This window comes from Daucus carota, chromosome 9 (genome assembly GCF_001625215.2).
Source record: "Daucus carota subsp. sativus chromosome 9, DH1 v3.0, whole genome shotgun sequence".
Taxonomy (NCBI): domain Eukaryota; kingdom Viridiplantae; phylum Streptophyta; class Magnoliopsida; order Apiales; family Apiaceae; genus Daucus; species Daucus carota.
The window spans coordinates 34,621,020-34,644,297 of NC_030389.2; the positions used below are offsets into that span (position 1 = coordinate 34,621,020).

General features: G+C 32.1%; 3 protein-coding genes across 3 annotated transcripts; all 3 read left to right on the forward strand.

The window, feature by feature from the left end:
* Positions 1-2,917: 2,917 nt before the first annotated feature.
* On the forward strand, positions 2,918-6,657 carry LOC108201490 (protein indeterminate-domain 12-like). The gene is made up of 4 exons (XM_017369772.2): positions 2,918-2,981; positions 3,186-3,582; positions 4,936-5,936; positions 6,557-6,657. Exons 1-4 carry the CDS (start codon positions 2,918-2,920, stop codon positions 6,655-6,657), a joined length of 1,563 nt encoding a protein of 520 aa, XP_017225261.1.
* Positions 6,658-15,047: 8,390 nt separating this feature from the next.
* LOC108201491 (protein indeterminate-domain 6, chloroplastic-like) lies at positions 15,048-15,716 on the forward strand. The gene is made up of 2 exons (XM_017369773.1): positions 15,048-15,111; positions 15,316-15,716. The coding sequence occupies exons 1-2, from the start codon at positions 15,048-15,050 to the stop codon at positions 15,714-15,716; spliced, it is 465 nt and encodes a 154-aa protein (XP_017225262.1).
* A 1,566-nt stretch (positions 15,717-17,282) lies between these two features.
* On the forward strand, positions 17,283-18,771 carry LOC135149634 (uncharacterized). Its single transcript, XM_064085400.1, has 2 exons — positions 17,283-18,079; positions 18,536-18,771. The coding sequence occupies exon 1, from the start codon at positions 17,283-17,285 to the stop codon at positions 18,057-18,059; it is 777 nt and encodes a 258-aa protein (XP_063941470.1). The 3' UTR covers positions 18,060-18,079; positions 18,536-18,771.
* Positions 18,772-23,278: the final 4,507 nt, after the last annotated feature.

Sequence of the window (23,278 nt, forward strand, 5' to 3'; positions counted from 1 at the left end):
ACAATGGTAACACTGGAATTGGGAACAGAGTGCTGGAAAAGCCTAGCTTCCACATAAGCTGAAGCCAGGCATTATCTTCGTGGCCAGGGCCCTGGTTAATTTTTGATTACTCTATGCTCCAGGTCAGCAACACCATCCCCCAAGATACTTCTTAGATAATCAATTCTTTTAATTTTTGCATTGTGTTATTTGAGAAACCAAATACTGAAGCATTTCTAATATGTCATTGAATTTTTTCAGAGGAAGAATGCTTCGGGGATCCAGTTAGGAATGAAGAGAGACTGTTTCATGTGAACCTACGTGATGCAAATTTGATTTAATAGATGTATATTTATTATTCTTATGAAAAAGTATCATACTACATAAATATGTTAGAGTTTATGATTTATTTTCTATGTCCTTTTGTTTTGGTGCACATTTAGATGGAATTTTCTTATTAAAAAAGTAGATAATTTTGTTTTATTAAGAATTAAAAAGTTATCTCAATTTGCATCTTAATTATTTTAAATCATGGAAAAAAATTGAAGTTAAATTAGTTTTAATAAATTAACTATTTTTGAAATTAAAAAAAATCAAATTATCTTTCATTTCTTTGTTTAAAATATGTTTAAAAAAATTTGAAAAACACGATAATTTTTAGAAAATCAATAACAATCAACATGAAAATAGGACTTTTTCAATCAACATAAAAATGGAAAATTTGAAATTATATATAATTGCAACTTTTAATATATTTGAATTTAATTTTTATTACAAATCTTAATATAATAATTATTAAAAATATTTAAATTAATTTCTCGAATATAATAAAAGTATTGAAATTTATATATGAATTTTTAATCAAGTATTAAAATTATTATTAGTTGTTAGTATAATTAGTGTAAAAGATAAATGCTCCTGTATACGGTGGAAGTGGCCGCAAGCCCTAACCTATATTATGTATTTACTATGTAGAACACATGCAAATGCTATTAACATGACTCTATCCATCTTGGGAGCCAAAGCTAAACTTTCCATGAGTCTCTAAATTTTCCGAGATTCATGACTTCCCCTACAACATAGCACCATTTTCTAACTCAGTTGTGTCCATCATGATCCATTCAGGACTATTTTTTTGTAGATGATTTTGACGAGAACTATATATCCTGGATTTGACGGTAAGAGTTAAATATTAAAGAAAATGAGCTACAACTAAAAAGACTGTGGTAGTTCACAATTAACTATGGACAAATCAGTATAAAAATGGAGAATGATGGTGATTAGCATGATGTTTAACTGCAATACTCCAATTTGATTAACCATGTATAATGAGAACATGAACCTCTTTATCTGAGATTCAAAGAATTTACTAAGAGAAAAGTTTTGATAAATTATATAACTTGAAAGCAAAATATCAATTGTCTGAATATTCTATCTTTTTTGAACTTCTAATTTTGGTCCGGCCAATGTTTCCCAAAGGACACACTTCTCAATCTTGGTTTAGTCAAGTTAAAAAAAGGCTTGCTTATATGAGGAATGGAGTATAAAAAATTATAAATGTGTTCAAATAATATACCATGTAGAAAGAGATGAAAATGATATGAGGTGCGCATTTGTCAAGCTTTTTTGATGGAAGTTGAATAAAAAAAGAGATAAACCGATCTATGATATTTCCTATTAACATAATGTTTAATAAATTTTTACAATTAATCTCAAACGGTCAAGGACTCGACATGACATGAAGGGAGAGGAAAAAAGATTAGAAAATGAGACATGGGGCACATTCAAAAACCTGGAATGAAGTTGTCACAACCTGACCCAAATTTTCTTCGTATGGTAGAAACCACTTATTAGTATTTAAAAATAAAGACGTGTTTTGTATAATAATAAAAAAATGTGCTAAATAATATTTTACTTTTTCAAAATAAAGAAAACTAAAAGATGATATTTTTTTGTTTGAAAATATAGTACTCCCTCTGTCCCTCTCATTTGTTTACAGTTTTTTATAACTGCTCGACACGCATTTTAAGACACATATAAAACATATTTTCATAACTTAGTTTTAAAGTTTTTCTTTTTTGTATAAAAATTTAAATACTAAACTTTTATTTAAAAGAAAAAAAGTTCAAAATAATATATCAAGCTATATTTTACCAGAGCTTTAGAATGCGCGCCGAGTCCTGTCCCCCAATGTAAACAATTGAGGGGGACGGAGGGAGTAACTTTATAAAATTTAAAAAAAAACCAAAGAAATGTTTCAAATAATTTTTATCTATGTTAGATAATATAATTTTTTTGAAAAGAGGAATTAATTGTATAATAAAAAGCCCTAGGTCATCTAGAAAAACAATCGAAGTACATCAAATATGAAACGTATCATCATATCACCTAGTCTGTACCGAGACACCATCAAACAATTTGTTGAAGTTGATATTTGTATATGTATTGGCTTCTTCACAAATATTTTGAGACATTGAATCGCACCAGATTAAACACACAAAAAAAGGTACCAAGCTAGCCATAAACAAAACCCAAATAAATTTGAAACAACACGGCACAAAAGATTTTAAGAAAAAAAATTACAATTTATAAAGATAGAAAATCCTTACCTGAGAAGTAGTATTATTGAAAAAAAAAACAAAGAAAATAATATAACTAATTTGAGACTTTTCATCGGTCAGAATCAATGGAAGCTGACGACAGCTAGAAAAAGGAGGGGCTCAGAGGTTGTTGTTTTTAAAAGAAACGGTCGTGGACCCAACCTAATTACTGTATCTATACAAAGTGGTTGTGGAGCCACCTTAAGTTATTTTGTCTTTTTAAGGATTGTCATTCACTCTACCTCATTAGTACAGTTCATCCTCCCTTCATCTGCAGCTTTGTTTGGTCTTTTAAAATAGAGGATTTTAGGAACACCCAAAATCAACTAGTTGCTGTTATGGCTTCTTCTCTCCCAGGTGCTGCTTCTCAGAGAAGAAAGAGAAATCATCCTGGAAATCCAAGTAAGATATACTACCTATATGTATGTGGTTTTGGAGTGTTTATGTATTAGTATTTTTATCTGTGTATATCATAATAGATCAAGTGTCTTCTACTTAGAGAAAACCTATTTGGAGATTAAAGGAAATGAATAAGATGTGATAAAAAGTTCTTTTTTATTGTTATTATTAACTTTATTATTGTTTGTGATACAAATTAAATGACAGGTCCTGATGCTGAGGTTGTAGCCCTCTCTCTGGACACTCTAGGGGCTACAAACCGGTTTTTGTGTGAGGTGTGTGATAAGGGTTTTAAAAGGGAGCAGAACTTGCAGCTTCACAGAAGAGGACACAATCTTCCCTGGAAGCTCAAGCAAAAGACAAGCCATGAATTCAAGAAAAAGGTTTACATCTGCCCTGAACCTGATTGTGTCCATCACGATCCCTCAAGGGCTCTTGGAGATTTGACCGGAATTAAGAAGCATTTCTTTCGGAAACATGGTGAAAAAAAATTCATTTGTGATAAGTGTAACAAGGCATACGCGGTGCAATCTGACTGGAAGGCTCACCATAAGACCTGTGGTACAAAGGACTACATATGTAAATGTGGTACTACCTTCTCCAGGTGATGGCTATACCACAGATCTTCTTTAATTTATAAATTTTAATTCTTTACATGCTCAATATTGGTGTTAATTGAAATCCTGTTATATACGTATATAAATTCTATGTTGCCTTTTGTTTTGTTTTTGATTTAATTTCTTGCTATTTCACAATTAGTCTGCCTTTACATGTACATTTAGTCAAGAATTGTTTTTATATCAGAACATCTTTCAACTGACATACACATATGAATTTACTACAGAACCTTTGTCTTTGTCGTTAGTTTATGCTTACATTTAACCAAAAATTATTTTTATATCAAAACAACTTTCAACTGTAAATATAGATTTACAAACCTCTTTCATCCCTCTATTTTTGTTTACTCTATTTCTCATATTTGGTACCCAAAGCTAGTGACAAGATTTTGTAATATATTACTTTCATATTAATATTAATTTTTAAGTTTTGAAGGCTGTATTTCCATTTTCATCTTCGACAATTGTGCTTTGTAATTTAAAATTGTACAATTAATATATAAACCCGAACCACTGGCAAGTATATAATTCAAAATTTACTATTTATAATTTAATTTTAACATTATTTTATTTATAATTTAGTATTGTTCAATGTTCTTCAAGCAAAGAATTCTATCATATTGTATAGTATTAAGTGCCGACTAAATGTTATCACCCGATTAATTGTATTTTCCTACATAGGCTTAAAGGTTATTTTAGATTAAAAATGAGTATGAGATATAACAAATATTTTTCTTATCTATTTGTAAATATTTTTCTAATATTAATATTTGTTAATGTGATTTGTTTTATGAATTTTGAATGATATTTTTCATATTCCATATACCTTTGTTACAAAATGATACCTTGTATAAGTGTATACCGGCTTGTGTTTGTCTTAAAGAAAAATAGATTAGATGGGTTAAATTTGATTTGTGTTTGTCATGATGGTTCAAGTCTTTGTGTTTATAAAATACATTAGAATTAACAAAATGTATCTCTCTCATTATTTATATAATTTTTTTATCACTAAAAATATGTATGTTTGATTTAGTTGCGTTTTTCATTAATTTTACCTTATAAATAACTAATTATAACCTAGCTGGGTCTACAAACCCCAATCTCCCGCAATAGTTACAACCTAGCTGGGTCTGCAAACCCTGATCTCCCGCAAGAGAGATAAGAGCTCAACCACTTGTTGGCGGGTTTTTGTTTTTCAGTATTTATGCGCACAAAGTTTTCATGTACTTGATTTTATATGTTTTTATTTGTTGCTTGAATTAAGTGTGTAAAGTTTTCATTATTTATGCATACATGATTCATCAACCCTGATTTGAAGATTATATAATGCCTTGTTGCAGGCGTGACAGATTTCTCTTTCACCGTTCATTCTGTGAGCCACTTGCTCCAGAGGTGGCTAGGCATACAAACAACGGCGCTCCCAAAAGTAGCACCACTGCTTGCATTCTTGCAAATGCTATTAGCCCCGGCACCACTGCAGGTTCATTGATTCCAGGCAACCATCTGCAACTTTCTTCTCCTCTGTTCGGAACTAATTCATTTACTAGCCTCTTATTAGGACAATCGGTGGAATCTGATTTTCAGTTCATTCAGCCACCAAACAACAGGCTTCTCCAACCTGTTCCGGAACCAAAACTGAATTTTCTCAGAGACACTGATTTTTCTGGGACTCATGGCTTTCCAAGCTACGTCGCGCCTAGCAACATGTTTAATCTTGGGTTTGATGGGGATGCTGACCTAAACAGTCCTGAAAATGACCTGGATCTTGCAATGAACGGCTCATTAACTAGTTTGATGATGAATGCTGGCGCTTCTACTTATGACATTCTGAATGGTACCCCTTCTACTCAGTTCTCAGCCACTGCACTTCTTCAAAAATTGACGCTGACAGGAGGTAGTTCCAACAATATGACCCTGATGAAGAGCATGGGGAGCACTTTGTCTGGTGGATTGAAGTTAGATAACTATGGGGGAGCTTTGGGAGATGGAATGAGTGGAGGTAGCAGAGGTGGTGGGAGTACCTTTCCAGATATGTACAACAATCAGAGTGGGAGTGGTGGAGGCACCGGAGGATATAGAAGTGGCATGGAATACTTTTGTGATCAGATGAATGCTCCATATGGAGAAATGATGTACAATGGGAAGACTGCTGATGGAATATTGGTTGGTGAGCAGAGTAATGATGCTGCTATGGTAGAGGCACACATGATGGCTCGCAGGGAGTATGGTGATAATCATGCAAGGGATTTTCTTGGTATTCGAAATGGGCTGAAGACTGGAGGTGGGATGGTGGCTGATCACAATGAGAATGGAGGTGGGATGGTGGCCATGCTTGGGGCAGGTCTCTCTCTCTCTCTCCCTCCCTTTCTCTCTCTCTCTCTCTCTCCCCCCCCTCTCTCTCCTCTCCTCCCCCCGCTCTCTCTCTCTCCTCTCCCTCTCTCTCTCTCTCTAGCTCTCTCTCCCTCTCTCCCTCTCTCTCCCCTCTCTAGCTCTCTCTCCTTCTCTCTCTCTCCCCCCCCCTCTCTGTCTCTCTCCCTCCCTCACCCCCTCACCCCCCTCCATACACCATTACATTAGTTTGCAATATCATATTCTTTGTAGACTGTAGCCAGACATTTAAGAAAGGTATGCTCTGTAATCTGTTTAAATGGAGGCTAGAAATATGGATATCTACACACATACATATCATATATATATAGACCAAGGGCCACCTGTGGTATATTTTAAACTAGTCAAAACTTATTTTTTGCAAACAGGGTCTTGGAAGATAACACTTCTCTTTCAAATATTTATAACTAGGAAATGAGATTTTAACGATTGATAGAAATATTTTTGAAATCAAATTATTAAAACATAAGTACTATTCTATTTCCCATATGCCATCATATATAAATATAAGTATTTGATACAACATATCTGAAGTATGTATGTGTGAAGTTGCTTACTGTAAGTATTTTGCAGGAGATCCAACATGGCTGAGGCAGATGCATGGAGTTACTTCTACCGATCCTTGGATCTCTTCCCCGAAGCAAATTGATCAGGGAGCAGGAAGCCATCATTAGTTTCCTTTTATATTGAATAAAACTTTGGGATATTTATGTTTCTATTTCCGTTATTCAACCTGATTAATAATCGAATGCATGCTAGAATTTTAAACCTGTATGGTGGAAAGTTTATTTAAGTATGCTGATGTAGACTCTTAATTCTAAAAGCTTCCCCGAATGCATGCTAGAATTTTAAACCTGTATGGTTTTTCTAATTGTTTTGTCTGGGTTTTATGGTGATCCAGTGCCTTCAGTTAGAGCACAATTAGGGAGTTGCTACGAAAAATAGAGAGTTTAGGCTGGGTGGATTGTGGGGTAACTAAAACAGAAACAGAAATATATATACCGAGGAAAAAAAAAAGTACCGGAGAACACTTTTTTCTCATATCTCAGCTCTGCTGATACAACTTGGGGGAATTACGATAAAAAAGGCCACAAACTTATTAGAATCATAGTTACATATAAGTTACTATTCCTTTTGCTGCATTTCATATTTCCATACATTTACCTATAATATATATTTCTATTTTTACTTATATGAGGAACAATCAAGTCAATTTAGTTTTAAACCAACAATGCCTCTCCCTTAAATTAAACTTGCTTCTTACTCCTAGACATTTAACATTTGTCATGTACACTTTTCCACATAGTGGCTTGGTGAAAATATCCGATTGTTTTTTTTTACGGTATTCAATGTGCAAGTCATTTTACAAGTTCCGATAAATGAGATCATGAATGCCGATATATTTTGTCTATCCATGAAGAACTACATCTTTTGCTGCCAAAATACGAGATTTGTTGTCATTTTACAGAATAGTTGGCATATTCTACTTTTGCTTAAGACTTTCCAAAATATCCTGCATATGACTATAGCCACCGATTCTGCTTCAGTGGTAGAAAGTGTCACAACTTGCTGTTTCTCGAGCTCCATGGAATTGCACTACTAACAAGATGAAATACATAAGAAGAAGTGAATTTGTTATCATCAATTATTCTTGGCAAGTCAATATTAGTATATACAGATGTGGTTACGCCATTACGGAGACATTAGCCTCATGAATAACTCCGGCCGGCCCCATCACCACCGCAGTACCATCTTCTTACTCTTCTTTGCTAGCATTTGAGGGGTTAATTCCAACTCCCTTAATTAGAGCCACTTATCAACACAATAAAACATTGGTACCATTTTTTTCTTAATTTTTTTTGCGATTTTACTATCAGAGAGTATTAAAGAATATTAAATAGGGAATTTATCAAAGAATTATACGGGTTAATTATCAAACTCATCACTCACGTCGACAAAAGATACTTCGTCATTGATCTCCACGGGTTTCACTTAACTCACTAAACTGATTTAGCGTTATCAAAAACATCACTGCCGTTAACTTAACTAACGAAATCATAGACGGAGTGACTGGTACAAATAGAAAAAAATGGCCGACCATGAGACAACCGGCTATTTAGATGGCAATTTTTTTTGCCTTTTAAATGTTTATGATTCTTTTTTTTAATCCAAAACAAATATTACCTACCAATTTTAATTGTAAAAATATATAAATCACACCATTATAAAATTATTTTTATCTAATATATTTCCTTAAACAACACACTAAATAAAAATAATATTATGCACAATACTAAAATTAATAAGCCTAACTTGATCTCCATATAATATATAATAAACTATGTTTTTTCTGAAATTTTAATCTCTTGTTAAGTATTGAAACATTTCGATGCAATCCTCTCATTTTTTTGCCATATACATAGTCAAGATAAATATATTACTTTCAGGGAAAAAATATAAATATTTGTCCATGTCTTTGTTTGGTAAAAACATCCGAGATGCATACCATGTGGTATGTTCTTTCCCAACAAACCACTGGAGGTCGGCCCAAAATACTAGAAATTGGTATACATTAGTTATTTACTTGTACTTATAAATACTTCAAATACTCATTATCTAACCGATGTGGGATATTACAACTTTAATTACCAATAACTTTTAAAATTGCAAGTTTTTCCCTTTAACTATAATTTTCTAATTAATCCTTAAAAATTTGTGAAATTCACTATTATGTGTCTCAACACAAATTAATCACCAATATTAAGATTTTTCCTCGCTTTTAATGCTTAATTATATCTTGTACCATAATATTATATCTTTCTTTAAATCATATTTCTCATGCATCTCATTTTCACTATATTACCTGTGAAATTCATTTTTTGACCCAATATATTCTAAATATTCTATCATCCTTTTAATTTCATAATAATTTAATAAATTGTATTTTTGTTTTAATTATTAAAACACTCCCAAAATAAGTATTTAATCATTAACTTTCGTTTCTAATTTAAAGATTCACAAATTGCTTATGCTATCCCCTATTCTAGTTTATTTATTTTTCATTCATTTTTCATAATCTCTCAATCATTTTATTATAATTTCTTCAACAAGGGAATCATCAAAATACGTTCAACATCTCCCTCTTCTTCTTTTTGGGCCAACCACAATTTTCTGGAGGGGCAACATAGGTCCCATCTCTCTCTCACACACAGTCTCACACAACACAATCTCCACTCGTTTTCTTCACATACATATGACTAAGTGATAACAAGTATATGAGAGTTGGACTATAATAACTTGAGGGTCCATTATTTTATTATAAATGGATAGATATATATTAACAAAAAGAATATGATTGATGACGTGAGATATACATTGGTTATTTTAAATATGTTATGTTTTTTGAATATTGATCCATTTGTGTAAGCAAAATATGTCAAACAAGTTTGTCACATCGATGATCTTCTTGATAAATTATGGTCCATGACGTTGAGATTACCTGAAAAACATACTATAATCAAAATGATGATGGAAGCGAGGAATCCATTGAAGTTAAACTTGAAAATGATTGTTTTTGTGCCCAATATACCCGATGTTGATTTACTTGAAGAGAATGTGACTAGTTACATGCGAGAATTAGATGGATTAATTTAACTCTAGTGATGTGATACGGTTTGCAACTTTTGTAATAACTTTGATTTGGTGATCCCATGAACTAGTTTCTCATTTCTATAACTTTGTGTCATTTTTATGTATAGGAAGGCTTCTCACAATTTTTATTCTCAAGTTTTTATTACTCTCAGGCATTTTTCCATGTATAGTCATTCAAACAATGGGTTTTGGAACCGGAACACATACCCGAAAGCTTATAATATAATGAAAGTACGTATGTTAAATAAACTATTCTCTATAGAATATTTATACAACCTATTCGAACACTGTTGGCGGAACTTCAAAGTTTGTACAACCCAACAGTGATCAAGAAACTTGTGATTCGGCTAGTAAAAAAAACTATTAATAAACTGTTGTAACAAATTTGGTTTGAAAACAGTTTAAGAACTCTTGTCTCAAATTTAAAGTTCACACAACACTACAGTCATAAAGACTTTGTCATTGCATCCAAAAGATAATGATTCTTAAATAATTCTGATAAATATGTTTAAACAAGCCTTTTATAAATAATCGCCTGTCTCAACATCAAAGTTTCCACAACACCCCGGTAAAGAAGAGTATAAGTCCATTCGGAAGAAAACAGTTTTTAAACAATTGTCAAAAACATGGTGATAAGAAATATATATTCAACAAACGTGAGAAGAAATATGCAGTCCTCTCTGACTTGAAGTCTCACAATAAGATCTGTGGTACAAAGGAGTACAAGTGCAATCCTGTGGATCTACCTTTTCTAGGTTACATTATACAACAAATCTCTCTTTAATTTATAATGTTAATTCTTACCTGCTCATCCGGTTCCCATAAATGTTATTTTGTTTTTTGTCTTGTTTGTGATTTATTGAACTTCGACACATGAATTGATTTACCAAAGTTATTTTTTAGAATTATATTTTGTTTGTGTTTGGATATAGATTAAAGATAATCTAAACGATTAAATATAAAAATCCTTTTCTAATGTTCAATATAAAAAATTAATTCAAGGTCTTTGTATTCTCACCTTGGAAAACACAGCAAACCATAAAATGTGTATAGATTTGCCAGATATGCCCTCGTAGTCTATATCTCATGGGTTGTTTTTGCTACATGTCCTTATTTACTGTTTTTACGTAATGTAGTGAAATTAGTTCCATATCGGAGCCAAAACTAAAATTTCCTCAGCAAATCTTATTTGGGCCGTAACTTGAGTTTCGGACATCAGAATTGGACGATTTAACAGCCCACGCGAAGATATTAGAATTTTCTACAAGTTTAAAGTGGTCCAGCAATAAAAATCTAACTGGATCAGCCCAGAATCAGGCCTGAACAGCAGCCTACGAATTTCAGCATCAGAATCCAACCCGTTTTAGGATATTATTTTATTTTCTTGTGAATCATTAAAACTCTTATATATTAAGGTTTTGAGAGAGATAGTAGAGTATGTTGTATCATACAGAATAATAGAGAGATAGCCTTTTAGAGAGAAAGGGGAGAGAAACACTTGTGAGAGAGATGGGAAGAAGGAGTGAAGGGATTCATCTGGACTTCAAGCAATTTCGTCAAGTTATATTCTTCGTACTTAAATTCTTATACTCATGGTTTGTGGTATAAATATATATTTGTTTCATCTTATCATGAGTAGCTAATCCTTTAATCCAAGAATCAGGTAGTATTCCTTGGCTTAATATGTTTGTTTAGTTGGATTGTGTTTTCTCTTGATTTGTTAATCTGTCATTGAGCTCTTTATACAATTACAAGAGTAGCTAACTTGTGATTGAATCTCTAGGAGTTACAACAAATCGGGAGAGGAGTTATAATTCTAGTACATGATATGATGGACACAATTTGAGTATTAGATCGGGAGATTGATATGAGAATTGTGAGACATTAAATCCTTGGTTCTTAATAATTTACAAGTGTTCTTTGTTTGACCATGGGAGTGGCTTTTAATGGATAATTGTAGGCATTATAATTTACCTTGGGAGAAGATTTTATAAATATTAGAAGGATTGTTTTTAGCAATCAAGACAGAGACACAAATTAGACATTCATGATAGCCATGGAAGAACTCTAATTCTTGGGTTGTTTTCCCTCATATTTATTTATTTTATTTATTTATTTATTATATTAATTAGTTGATAGATAAAACCCACCAAATTCTTCTCCACACTTCTAAATTACAAGAGATAAAAGACTTGAAATTTGTATTAATATCAGTCCTTCCCTGCGAATGATACTCTTGAAAATACTCGGCAAGAAGACTCATGGCTTTCCTAGCAACATAGCATAGAGCAACATGTTTGATTTTGGTTTCGATGGCATTGCTAACTTGAACATTCCCCAGATTGACCTGGACCTCATCAACATTAACATTCATTAAGTGGTGTGAAGTTGAATGCTGAGTCTTCCCATTGCAATACCCTTAAATAGTACCCCTTCTCCTCAGTTTTCAGCCAGTGCTCTTTTTCAAAAAGCAAAGCTGACAGGATTTACTTCCAACAATGGTAACACTGGAATTGGGAACAGAGTGCTGGAAAAGCCTAGCTTCCACATAAGCTGAAGCCAGGCATTATCTTCGTGGCCAGGGCCCTGGTTAATTTTTGATTACTCTATGCTCCAGGTCAGCAACACCATCCCCAAAGATACTTCTTAGATAATCAATTCTTTTAATTTTTGCATTGTGTTATTTGAGAAACCAAATACTGAAGCATTTCTAATATGTCATTGAATTTTTTCAGAGGAAGAATGCTTCGGGGATCCAGTTAGGAATGAAGAGAGACTGTTTCATGTGAACCTACGTGATGCAAATTTGATTTAATAGATGTATATTTATTATTCTTATGAAAAAGTATCATACTACATAAATATGTTAGAGTTTATGATTTATTTTCTATGTCCTTTTGTTTTGGTGCACATTTAGATGGAATTTTCTTATTAAAAAAGTAGATAATTTTGTTTTATTAAGAATTAAAAAGTTATCTCAATTTGCATCTTAATTATTTTAAATCATGGAAAAAAATTGAAGTTAAATTAGTTTTAATAAATTAACTATTTTTGAAATTAAAAAAAATTAAATTATCTTTCATTTCTTTGTTTAAAATATGTTTAAAAAAATTTGAAAAACACGATAATTTTTAGAAAATCAATAACAATCAACATGAAAATAGGACTTTTTCAATCAACATAAAAATGGAAAATTTGAAATTATATATAATTGCAACTTTTAATATATTTGAATTTAATTTTTATTACAAATCTTAATATAATAATTATTAAAAATATTTAAATTAATTTCTCGAATATAATAAAAGTATTGAAATTTATATATGAATTTTTAATCAAGTATTAAAATTATTATTAGTTGTTAGTATAATTAGTGTAAAAGATAAATGCTCCTGTATACGGTGGAAGTGGCCGCAAGCCCTAACCTATATTATGTATTTACTATGTAGAACACATGCAAATGCTATTAACATGACTCTATCCATCTTGGGAGCCAAAGCTAAACTTTCCATGAGTCTCTAAATTTTCCGAGATTCATGACTTCCCCTACAACATAGCACCATTTTCTAACTCAGTTGTGTCCATCATGATCCATTCAGGACTATTTTTTTGTAGATGATTTTGACGAGAACTATATATCCTGGATTTGACGGTAAGAGTTAAATATTAAAGAAAATGAGCTACAACTAAAAAGACTGTGGTAGTTCACAATTAACTATGGACAAATCAGTATAAAAATGGAGAATGATGGTGATTAGCATGATGTTTAACTGCAATACTCCAATTTGATTAACCATGTATAATGAGAACATGAACCTCTTTATCTGAGATTCAAAGAATTTACTAAGAGAAAAGTTTTGATAAATTATATAACTTGAAAGCAAAATATCAATTGTCTGAATATTCTATCTTTTTTGAACTTCTAATTTTGGTCCGGCCAATGTTTCCCAAAGGACACACTTCTCAATCTTGGTTTAGTCAAGTTAAAAAAAGGCTTGCTTATTTGAGGAATGGAGTATAAAAAATTATAAATGTGTTCAAATAATATACCATGTAGAAAGAGATGAAAATGATATGAGGTGCGCATTTGTCAAGCTTTTTTGATGGAAGTTGAATAAAAAAAGAGATAAACCGATCTATGATATTTCCTATTAACATAATGTTTAATAAATTTTTACAATTAATCTCAAACGGTCAAGGACTCGACATGACATGAAGGGAGAGGAAAAAAGATTAGAAAATGAGACATGGGGCACATTTAAAAACCTGGAATGAAGTTGTCACAACCTGACCCAAATTTTCTTCGTATGGTAGAAACCACTTATTAGTATTTAAAAATAAAGACGTGTTTTGTATAATAATAAAAAAAATGTGCTAAATAATATTTTACCTTTTCAAAATAAAGAAAACTAAAAGCTGATATTTTTGTGTTTGAAAATATAGTACTCCCTCTGTCCCTCTCATTTGTTTACAGTTTTTTATAACTGCTCGACACGCATTTTAAGACACATATAAAACATATTTTCATAACTTAGTTTTAAAGTTTTTCTTTTTTGTATAAAAATTTAAATACTAAACTTTTATTTAAAAGAAAAAAAGTTCAAAATAATATATCAAGCTATATTTTACCAGAGCTTTAGAATGCGCGCCGAGTCCTGTCCCCCAATGTAAACAATTGAGGGGGACGGAGGGAGTAACTTTATAAAATTTAAAAAAAAACCAAAGAAATGTTTCAAATAATTTTTATCTATGTTAGATAATATAATTTTTTTGAAAAGAGGAATTAATTGTATAATAAAAAGCCCTAGGTCATCTAGAAAAACAATCGAAGTACATCAAATATGAAACGTATCATCATATCACCTAGTCTGTACCGAGACACCATCAAACAATTTGTTGAAGTTGATATTTGTATATGTATTGGCTTCTTCACAAATATTTTGAGACATTGAATCGCACCAGATTAAACACACAAAAAAAGGTACCAAGCTAGCCATAAACAAAACCCAAATAAATTTGAAACAACACGGCACAAAAGATTTTAAGAAAAAAAATTACAATTTATAAAGATAGAAAATCCTTACCTGAGAAGTAGTATTATTGAAAAAAAAAACAAAGAAAATAATATAACTAATTTGAGACTTTTCATCGGTCAGAATCAATGGAAGCTGACGACAGCTAGAAAAAGGAGGGGCTCAGAGGTTGTTGTTTTTAAAAGAAACGGTCGTGGACCCAACCTAATTACTGTATCTATACAAAGTGGTTGTGGAGCCACCTTAAGTTATTTTGTCTTTTTAAGGATTGTCATTCACTCTACCTCATTAGTACAGTTCATCCTCCCTTCATCTGCAGCTTTGTTTGGTCTTTTAAAATAGAGGATTTTAGGAACACCCAAAATCAACTAGTTGCTGTTATGGCTTCTTCTCTCCCAGGTGCTGCTTCTCAGAGAAGAAAGAGAAATCATCCTGGAAATCCAAGTAAGATATACTACCTATATGTATGTGGTTTTGGAGTGTTTATGTATTAGTATTTTTATCTGTGTATATCATAATAGATCAAGTGTCTTCTACTTAGAGAAAACCTATTTGGAGATTAAAGGAAATGAATAAGATGTGATAAAAAGTTCTTTTTTATTGTTATTATTAACTTTATTATTGTTTGTGATACAAATTAAATGACAGGTCCTGATGCTGAGGTTGTAGCCCTCTCTCTGGACACTCTAGGGGCTACAAACCGGTTTTTGTGTGAGGTGTGTGATAAGGGTTTTAAAAGGGAGCAGAACTTGCAGCTTCACAGAAGAGGACACAATCTTCCCTGGAAGCTCAAGCAAAAGACAAGCCATGAATTCAAGAAAAAGGTTTACATCTGCCCTGAACCTGATTGTGTCCATCACGATCCCTCAAGGGCTCTTGGAGATTTGACCGGAATTAAGAAGCATTTCTTTCGGAAACATGGTGAAAAAAAATTCATTTGTGATAAGTGTAACAAGGCATACGCGGTGCAATCTGACTGGAAGGCTCACCATAAGACCTGTGGTACAAAGGACTACATATGTAAATGTGGTACTACCTTCTCCAGGTGATGGCTATACCACAGATCTTCTTTAATTTATAAATTTTAATTCTTTACATGCTCAATATTGGTGTTAATTGAAATCCTGTTATATACGTATATAAATTCTATGTTGCCTTTTGTTTTGTTTTTGATTTAATTTCTTGCTATTTCACAATTAGTCTGCCTTTACATGTACATTTAGTCAAGAATTGTTTTTATATCAGAACATCTTTCAACTGACATACACATATGAATTTACTACAGAACCTTTGTCTTTGTCGTTAGTTTATGCTTACATTTAACCAAAAATTATTTTTATATCAAAACAACTTTCAACTGTAAATATAGATTTACAAACCTCTTTCATCCCTCTATTTTTGTTTACTCTATTTCTCATATTTGGTACCCAAAGCTAGTGACAAGATTTTGTAATATATTACTTTCATATTAATATTAATTTTTAAGTTTTGAAGGCTGTATTTCCATTTTCATCTTCGACAATTGTGCTTTGTAATTTAAAATTGTACAATTAATATATAAACCCGAACCACTGGCAAGTATATAATTCAAAATTTACTGTTTATAATTTAATTTTACCATTATTTTATTTATAATTTAGTATTGTTCAATGTTCTTCAAGCAAAGAATTCTATCATATTGTATAGTATTAAGTGCCGACTAAATGTTATCACCCGATTAATTGTATTTTCCTACATAGGCTTAAAGGTTATTTTAGATTAAAAATGAGTATGAGATATAACAAATATTTTTCTTATCTATTTGTAAATATTTTTCTAATATTAATATTTGTTAATGTGATTTGTTTTATGAATTTTGAATGATATTTTTCATATTCCATATACCTTTGTTACAAAATGATACCTTGTATAAGTGTATACCCGCTTGTGTTTGTCTTAAAGAAAAATAGATTAGATGGGTTAAATTTGATTTGTGTTTGTCATGATGGTTCAAGTCTTTGTGTTTATAAAATACATTAGAATTAACAAAATGTATCTCTCTCATTATTTATATAATTTTTTTATCACTAAAAATATGTATGTTTGATTTAGTTGCGTTTTTCATTAATTTTACCTTATAAATAACTAATTATAACCTAGCTGGGTATACAAACCCCAATCTCCCGCAATAGTTACAACCTAGCTGGGTCTGCAAACCCTGATCTCCCGCAAGAGAGACAAGAGCTCAACCACTTGTTGGCGGGTTTTTGTTTTTCATTATTTATGCGCATAAAATTTTCATGTACTTGATTTTACTTGTTGCTTGAATTATGTGTGTAAAGTTTTCATTATTTATGCATACATGATACATCAACCGTGATTTGAAGATTATATAATGCCTTGTTGCAGACGTGACAGCTTTCTCTTTCACCGTTCATTTTGTGAGCCTCTTGCTGAAGAGATGGCTAGGCATACAATCAACGGCGCCCCCAAAAGCAGCACCACTGCTAGCATTCTTGCAAATGCTACTAGCCCTGGCACCACTGCAGGTTCATTGATTCCAGGAAACCATCTGCAACTTTCTTCTCCTCTGTTCGGAACTAATTCATTTACTAGCCTCTTATTAGGACAATCCGATGGAACCAAAACTGAATTTTCCCAGAGACACTGATTTTTCTGGGACTCATGGCTTTCCAAGCTACATCGCGCCTAGCAACATGTTTAATCTTGGTTTTGATGGGGATGCTGACCTTAACAGTCCTGAAAATGACCTGGATCTTTCAATGAACTGCTCATTAACTAGTTTGATGATGAATGCTGGGGCTTCTACTTATGATATTCTGAATGGTGCCCCTTCTACTCAGTTTTCAGCCACTGGACTTCTTCAAAAGATGACGCTGACAGGAGGTAGTTACAACAATTTAACCCTGATGAAGAGCATGGGGAGCACTTTGTCTGGTGGATTGAAGTTTGATAGCTATGGGGGAGCTTTGGGAGCTGGAATGAGTGCTGGCAGCGGAGGTGGTGGGAGTACCTTTCCAGATATGTACAAAAATCAGAACGGGAGCGGTGGAGGTACCCGAGGATATAGGAGTGGCATGGAATACTTTTGTGATCAGATGAATGCTCCATACGGAGAAATGATGTACAATGAGAAGACTGCTGATGGAATGTTGGTTGGTGAGCAGAATAATATTAATGCTGCTATGGTGGAGCAACAGATGATGTTTGGCAGGGAGTATGGTGATAATCATACAAGGGATGTTCTTGGCTTGCGAAATGGGATGAAGACTGGAGGTGGGATGGTGGCTGATCACAATGAGAATGGAATTGGGACCAAGTGGCCGGACAGCAATGCTAGCACATCAGCTGAGGCCAGGCCTTTTGTTCCTAGAGGCCGTGGGGGTTTTTAAACCACCCATGCTTGGGGCAGGTCTCTCTCTCTCCCCCCTCCCCTCCCTCCCTCCCTCCCTCCCTCCCTCTCCCTCCCTCCCTCCCTCTCTCCTCCCTCGCTCCCTCTCCCTCTCCCTCTCTCTCTCCCTCCCTCCCTCTCTCTCTCTCTCTCAGTTTGCAATCATATCATTGTCTTTGTAGACACTTAGCAGAAACTCTAATGATCTGTTTAAATGGAGGATAGAAATATGAATATCTACACACATACATATCATATGTAGACCAAGGGCCACCTGTGGTATATTTTGAAGATAACGCTTTTATTTTCGAATACTTTTTAACAAGGAATTGAGATTCTAACGATAAGGAGAATATTTTGAAATCAAATTATTGGAACATAACTATTCTCTATTTCCCATATGCCATCATATATAAATTTGATACAATATATCTGAAGTATGTATGTGTGAAGTTGCTTACTGTAAGTATTTTGCAGGAGATCCAACATGGCTGAGGCAGATGCATGGAGTTACTTCTACCGATCCCTGGATCTCTTCCCGAAAGCAAAGTTGATCAGGGAGCAGGAAGCCATCATTAGTTTCCTTTTATATTGAATAGAACTTTGGGATATTTATGTTTCTATTTCCGTTATTCAACCTGATTAATAATCGAATGCATGCTAGAATTTTAAACTTCTATGGTGGAAAGTTTATTTAAGTATGCTGATGTAGACTCCTAATTCTAAAGGCTTTCCCAAATGCATGCTAGAATTTTAAACCTGTATGGTTTTTTTAATTGTTTTGTCTGGGTTTTATGGTGATCCGGTGCCTTCGGTACTTAGAGCACAATTAGGGAGTTGCTTCGAAAAATAGAGAGTTTAGGCTGGCTGGATTGTGGGGTAACTGAAACAGAAACAGAAATATATATACCGAGAAAAAAAAACAAAGGATTAGAGAACACTTTTTTTATTTCTTAATTATGTGTCAGCTCTGCTGATACAACTTGGGGGAATTACAATAGAAAGGCCACAAACTTATTAGAATCATAGTTACATATAAGTTACGATTCCTTTTGCTGCATTTCATATTTCCATACATTTACCTATAGTAGTATAAATATTTCTATTTTTACTTATATGAGATAAACAATATTGCAAGTTAATTTAGTTTTATACCAACAATGCCTCCCTTAAATTAAACTTGCATGCTTCTTACTCCTAGATATTTAACATTTGTCAAGTATACACTTTTCCGCATAGTGGCTTGGTGAAAATATCCGATCGTTTGTCTTACGATATTCAATATGCACATCACTTTTACAAGTTCCGTTAAATGAGATCATGAATGCCGATATATTTTGTCCTTTCATGAAGAACTACATCTTTAATTTGCTGCCAAAATACGAGATTTGTTGTCACAGTACAGAATAGTTGGCATATTCTACTTTTGCTTAAGACTTTCTAAAATATCCTGCATATATGACTTAGCCACTGATTCTGATTCCGTGGCAGAAAGTGTCACAACTTGCTGTTTCTCGAGCTTCATGAAAATGCACTACTAACAAGATGAAATACATAAGAAGAGGTGAATTTGTTATCATCAATTATTCTTGGCAAGTCAATATTAGTATATACAGACGTGGTTACGCCATTACGGAGACATTAGCCTCATAAATAACTCCGGCTGGCCCCATCACCACCGTGACGAAGTACCATCTTCTTACTCTTCTTTGCTAGCATTTGAGGGTTTAATTCCAACTCCCTTAATTAGAGCCACTTATCAACACAATAAAACATTGGTACCATTTTTTGCTAAGTTTTTTTGGGGTTTTATTATCAAAGATTATTAAAGAACATTAAATAGGGAATTTATCAAAAAATTATACGGATTAATTATCAAACTCATCACTCAAGTTGACAAAATATATCAACTTAATCACTGATCTCCACGGGTCTCACTCACTAAACTGATTTAGCAGTATCATCGTTAATTTAGCTAACGGAATAGTGACAGCTGGGCAGTACAAATGTCAATGGCTGACGGAGCGACAACTGGAATAGATGGCAAATCTTTTTGCCTTTTAAATGTTTATGATTCTTTTTTTAATCCAAAACAAATATTACCTACCAATTTTAATTGTATAAACATATAAATCTCATCATTACGAAATTATTTTTATCAAATATATCTCCTTAAACAACACACTAAATAAAGATAATATTATGCGCAATATTAAAATTAATAAGCCGAACTTGATTTCCATATAATAAATAACTAACTATGTTTTTTCTGAAATTTTAATCTCTTGTTAAGTATTAAAATATTTTGTTGCAATCCTCACATTTTTTTCCCATATACATAGTTAAGATAAATATATTAGTTTTGGAAAAAAATATAAATATTTGTCCATGTCTTTGTTTAGTAAAAGCATCACGGAAACTAAATGCATACCGATGTGGTAGGCATATACCGAACCCAACAAACCACCATAGATCGGTCCAAAATGATAGAAATTGATATACATGAGTTATTTACTTGTGCTTATAAATACCCCAAATACTCAATATCCGACCGATGTGGGATGTTACAATTTTATTTACCGATAACTCTTAAAATTGTAAGTTTTTCCTTATAATTTTCTTTAATCCTTAAAAATTTGTGAAATTCACTATTATGTGTCGCAACGCAAATCAATCACTAATATTAAGATTTTTCCTCGCTTTTAATGCTTAATTATATAATTATATATTTCTTTAAATCATATTTCTTATGGATCTCATTTTCAGTACTATATTAGCTGTGAAAATTCATTTTTTGACCCAATATATTCTAAATATTCTATCATTCGTATAATTACATATTAATTTAATAAATTGTATTCTTGTTTTAGTTATTAAAACACTCCCAAAATAAGTATATAATCATTAACTTTCGTTTCCAAATTAAAGGCTCACAAATTGCTTATGCTGTCCCCTATTCTAGTTTATTTATTTTTCATAATCTCTCAATCATTTTATTATAATTTCTTCAATAAGGGAATCATCAAAATACGTTCAACATCTCCATCTTCCTCTTTTTGGGCCAACCACAATTTTCTGGAGTGGCAACATAAGTCCCATCTCTCTCGCACACAGTCTCACACAACACAATTTCCACTCGTTTTCTTCCGTGTTTCTTATGTCCTCTTGCCAACTTCACATACATATGACTGAGTTATAACAAGTATATGAGAGTTGGACTATAATAACTTGAGGGTCCATAATTTTATTATAAATGGGCAGATATATATTAACAAATAGAATATGATTAATGACTTGAGATATACATTGGTTATTTTAAATATGTAATGTTTTTTGAATGATCTATTTGTGTTGGCAAAATATGTTAAACAAGTTTGTCACATTGATGATCTTCTTGATATATTATGGTCCATGGTGTTGAAATTACTTTAAAAATGTACTATGATCAAAATGATGATGGAAGCGAGGGATCCATTGAAGTTAAACTTGAAAATGCTTGTTTTTGTTCTCCGATGTTGATTTACTTGAGGAGGATGTGACTAGGAATTTGGTGGAGTAATTCAACTCTAGTGATGTGATACAATTTGTAACTTTTGTAATAACTTTGATTTGGTGATCCGATGAACTAGTTTCTCATTTCTATAACTTTGTGTCATTTGTATGTACATAGGAAGGCTTCTCACGATTTTTATTGGCAAGTTTTATTACTTTCTAGCATTTTTTCATGTATAGTCATTCAAACAATGGGTTTTAGAACGGGAACACATACCTGAAAGCCTAAAATATAATGAAAGTATGTTAAATAAACTATTCTCTATAGAATATTTATACAACCTATTCGAACACTGTTGGCAGAACTTCAAAGTTTGTACAACCCAACAGTGATCAAGAAACTTGTGATTCAGCTAGTAAAAAAACTACTAATAAACTGTTGTACAAATTTGGTTTGAAAACAGTTTAAGAACTCTGGTCTCAAATTTAAAGTTCACACAACACCACAGTCATAAAGACTTTGTCATTGCATCCAAAAGATAATGATTCTTAAATCATTCTAATAAATATATTTAAACAAGCCTTATAAATTGTCTGTCGTCTCAAAATCAAAGTCTTCGCAACACCACAGTAAAGAAGACTTTATAAGTCCATTCGGAAGAAAACAGTATTTAAATATTTGTAATGAAACTGGATTAGACTGTATGTTCAAGAGAATAAAAATTTACCCTTAGTTTGAAAAAAAAGTAGACAACACTCTTGAATCAGACGGTTTGCTTGATGTGTGTTGTATGATTCAACTTTTTTTTGTAAATTGTAGGTAAAAAATTATTACAAATATGATAAATTCTGTAATGGCATGTGCTCGGCTTAAAAATTCCATGTTTGGTGTTATATAAAAAAATCACTATAAACTCATTGATTATTCTAAAATATATTAAAAATTATATTTTTAAATGCATTTAAAAATAAAGACGTGTTTGTATGATGATGAACAATGTGCTCAATGATATTTTAAATAATCTAATAAAAATTATATATTTTACATTTTAAAAATAAATAAAACTAAAAACATATATTTTTTGTATTGAAAATAAACTAATTTCATAAAATTTAGAAAAAAACCAAAGTAAATGTGTCAACTAATTTTTATCTATATTATATAATATAGTTTTTTTAAAAGAGGAATTAATTCTATAATTAAAAGTCATAATGAATCTACAAAAATATTGAATTCGAACAAACATAAGAAGAATTAATTCTATAATTAAAAGTCATAATGAATCTACAAAAATATTGAATTCGAACAAACATAAAACAGATTCATATAAGTGATTAATCTAGTATAAATGTAGACACAATCAAAGGATTTGTTGAAGTTGATATATGTACATGTACTGCTTTACCACAACTAGTTTGAATCTCACCGAAACACAAAAAAAATACACCAAGATCTCACAATGGAGGATAAACAAAATTCAAATAGATTGGAACAAAACACCCACAAAAGATTTTACTAAACAAATGTAGAAAAATAGAAATCCTAGGTGAAGAAAAGTATTATTCAAAAAATAAGAACAAAACAAAAAATATAACTTATTTGAGGCTAATTTCGACAGTTGAAACACCTGCTACCGGAGAAAAAGAAGAAGAGGGTAGCAGGTTTTTTTTTTAAAGAAGAAGCTCTTCTGGACCTCCACCTCAACCGCCCTTTCTATAAAAAGTGGT

Bases quoted from the DNA above. Each gene is read 5' to 3' on its own strand.
- LOC108201490 (XM_017369772.2), top strand. From the start codon at position 2,918: ATGGCTTCTTCTCTCCCAGGTGCTGCTTCTCAGAGAAGAAAGAGAAAT. The intron at 2,982-3,185 runs GTAAGATATACT...ATTAAATGACAG, and splicing joins AAATCATCCTGGAAATCCAA to GTCCTGATGCTGAGGTTGTA. The intron at 5,937-6,556 runs GTCTCTCTCTCT...AGTATTTTGCAG, and splicing joins GGTGGCCATGCTTGGGGCAG to GAGATCCAACATGGCTGAGG.
- LOC108201491 (XM_017369773.1), top strand. From the start codon at position 15,048: ATGGCTTCTTCTCTCCCAGGTGCTGCTTCTCAGAGAAGAAAGAGAAAT. The intron at 15,112-15,315 runs GTAAGATATACT...ATTAAATGACAG, and splicing joins AAATCATCCTGGAAATCCAA to GTCCTGATGCTGAGGTTGTA.
- LOC135149634 (XM_064085400.1), top strand. From the start codon at position 17,283: ATGGAACCAAAACTGAATTTTCCCAGAGACACTGATTTTTCTGGGACT.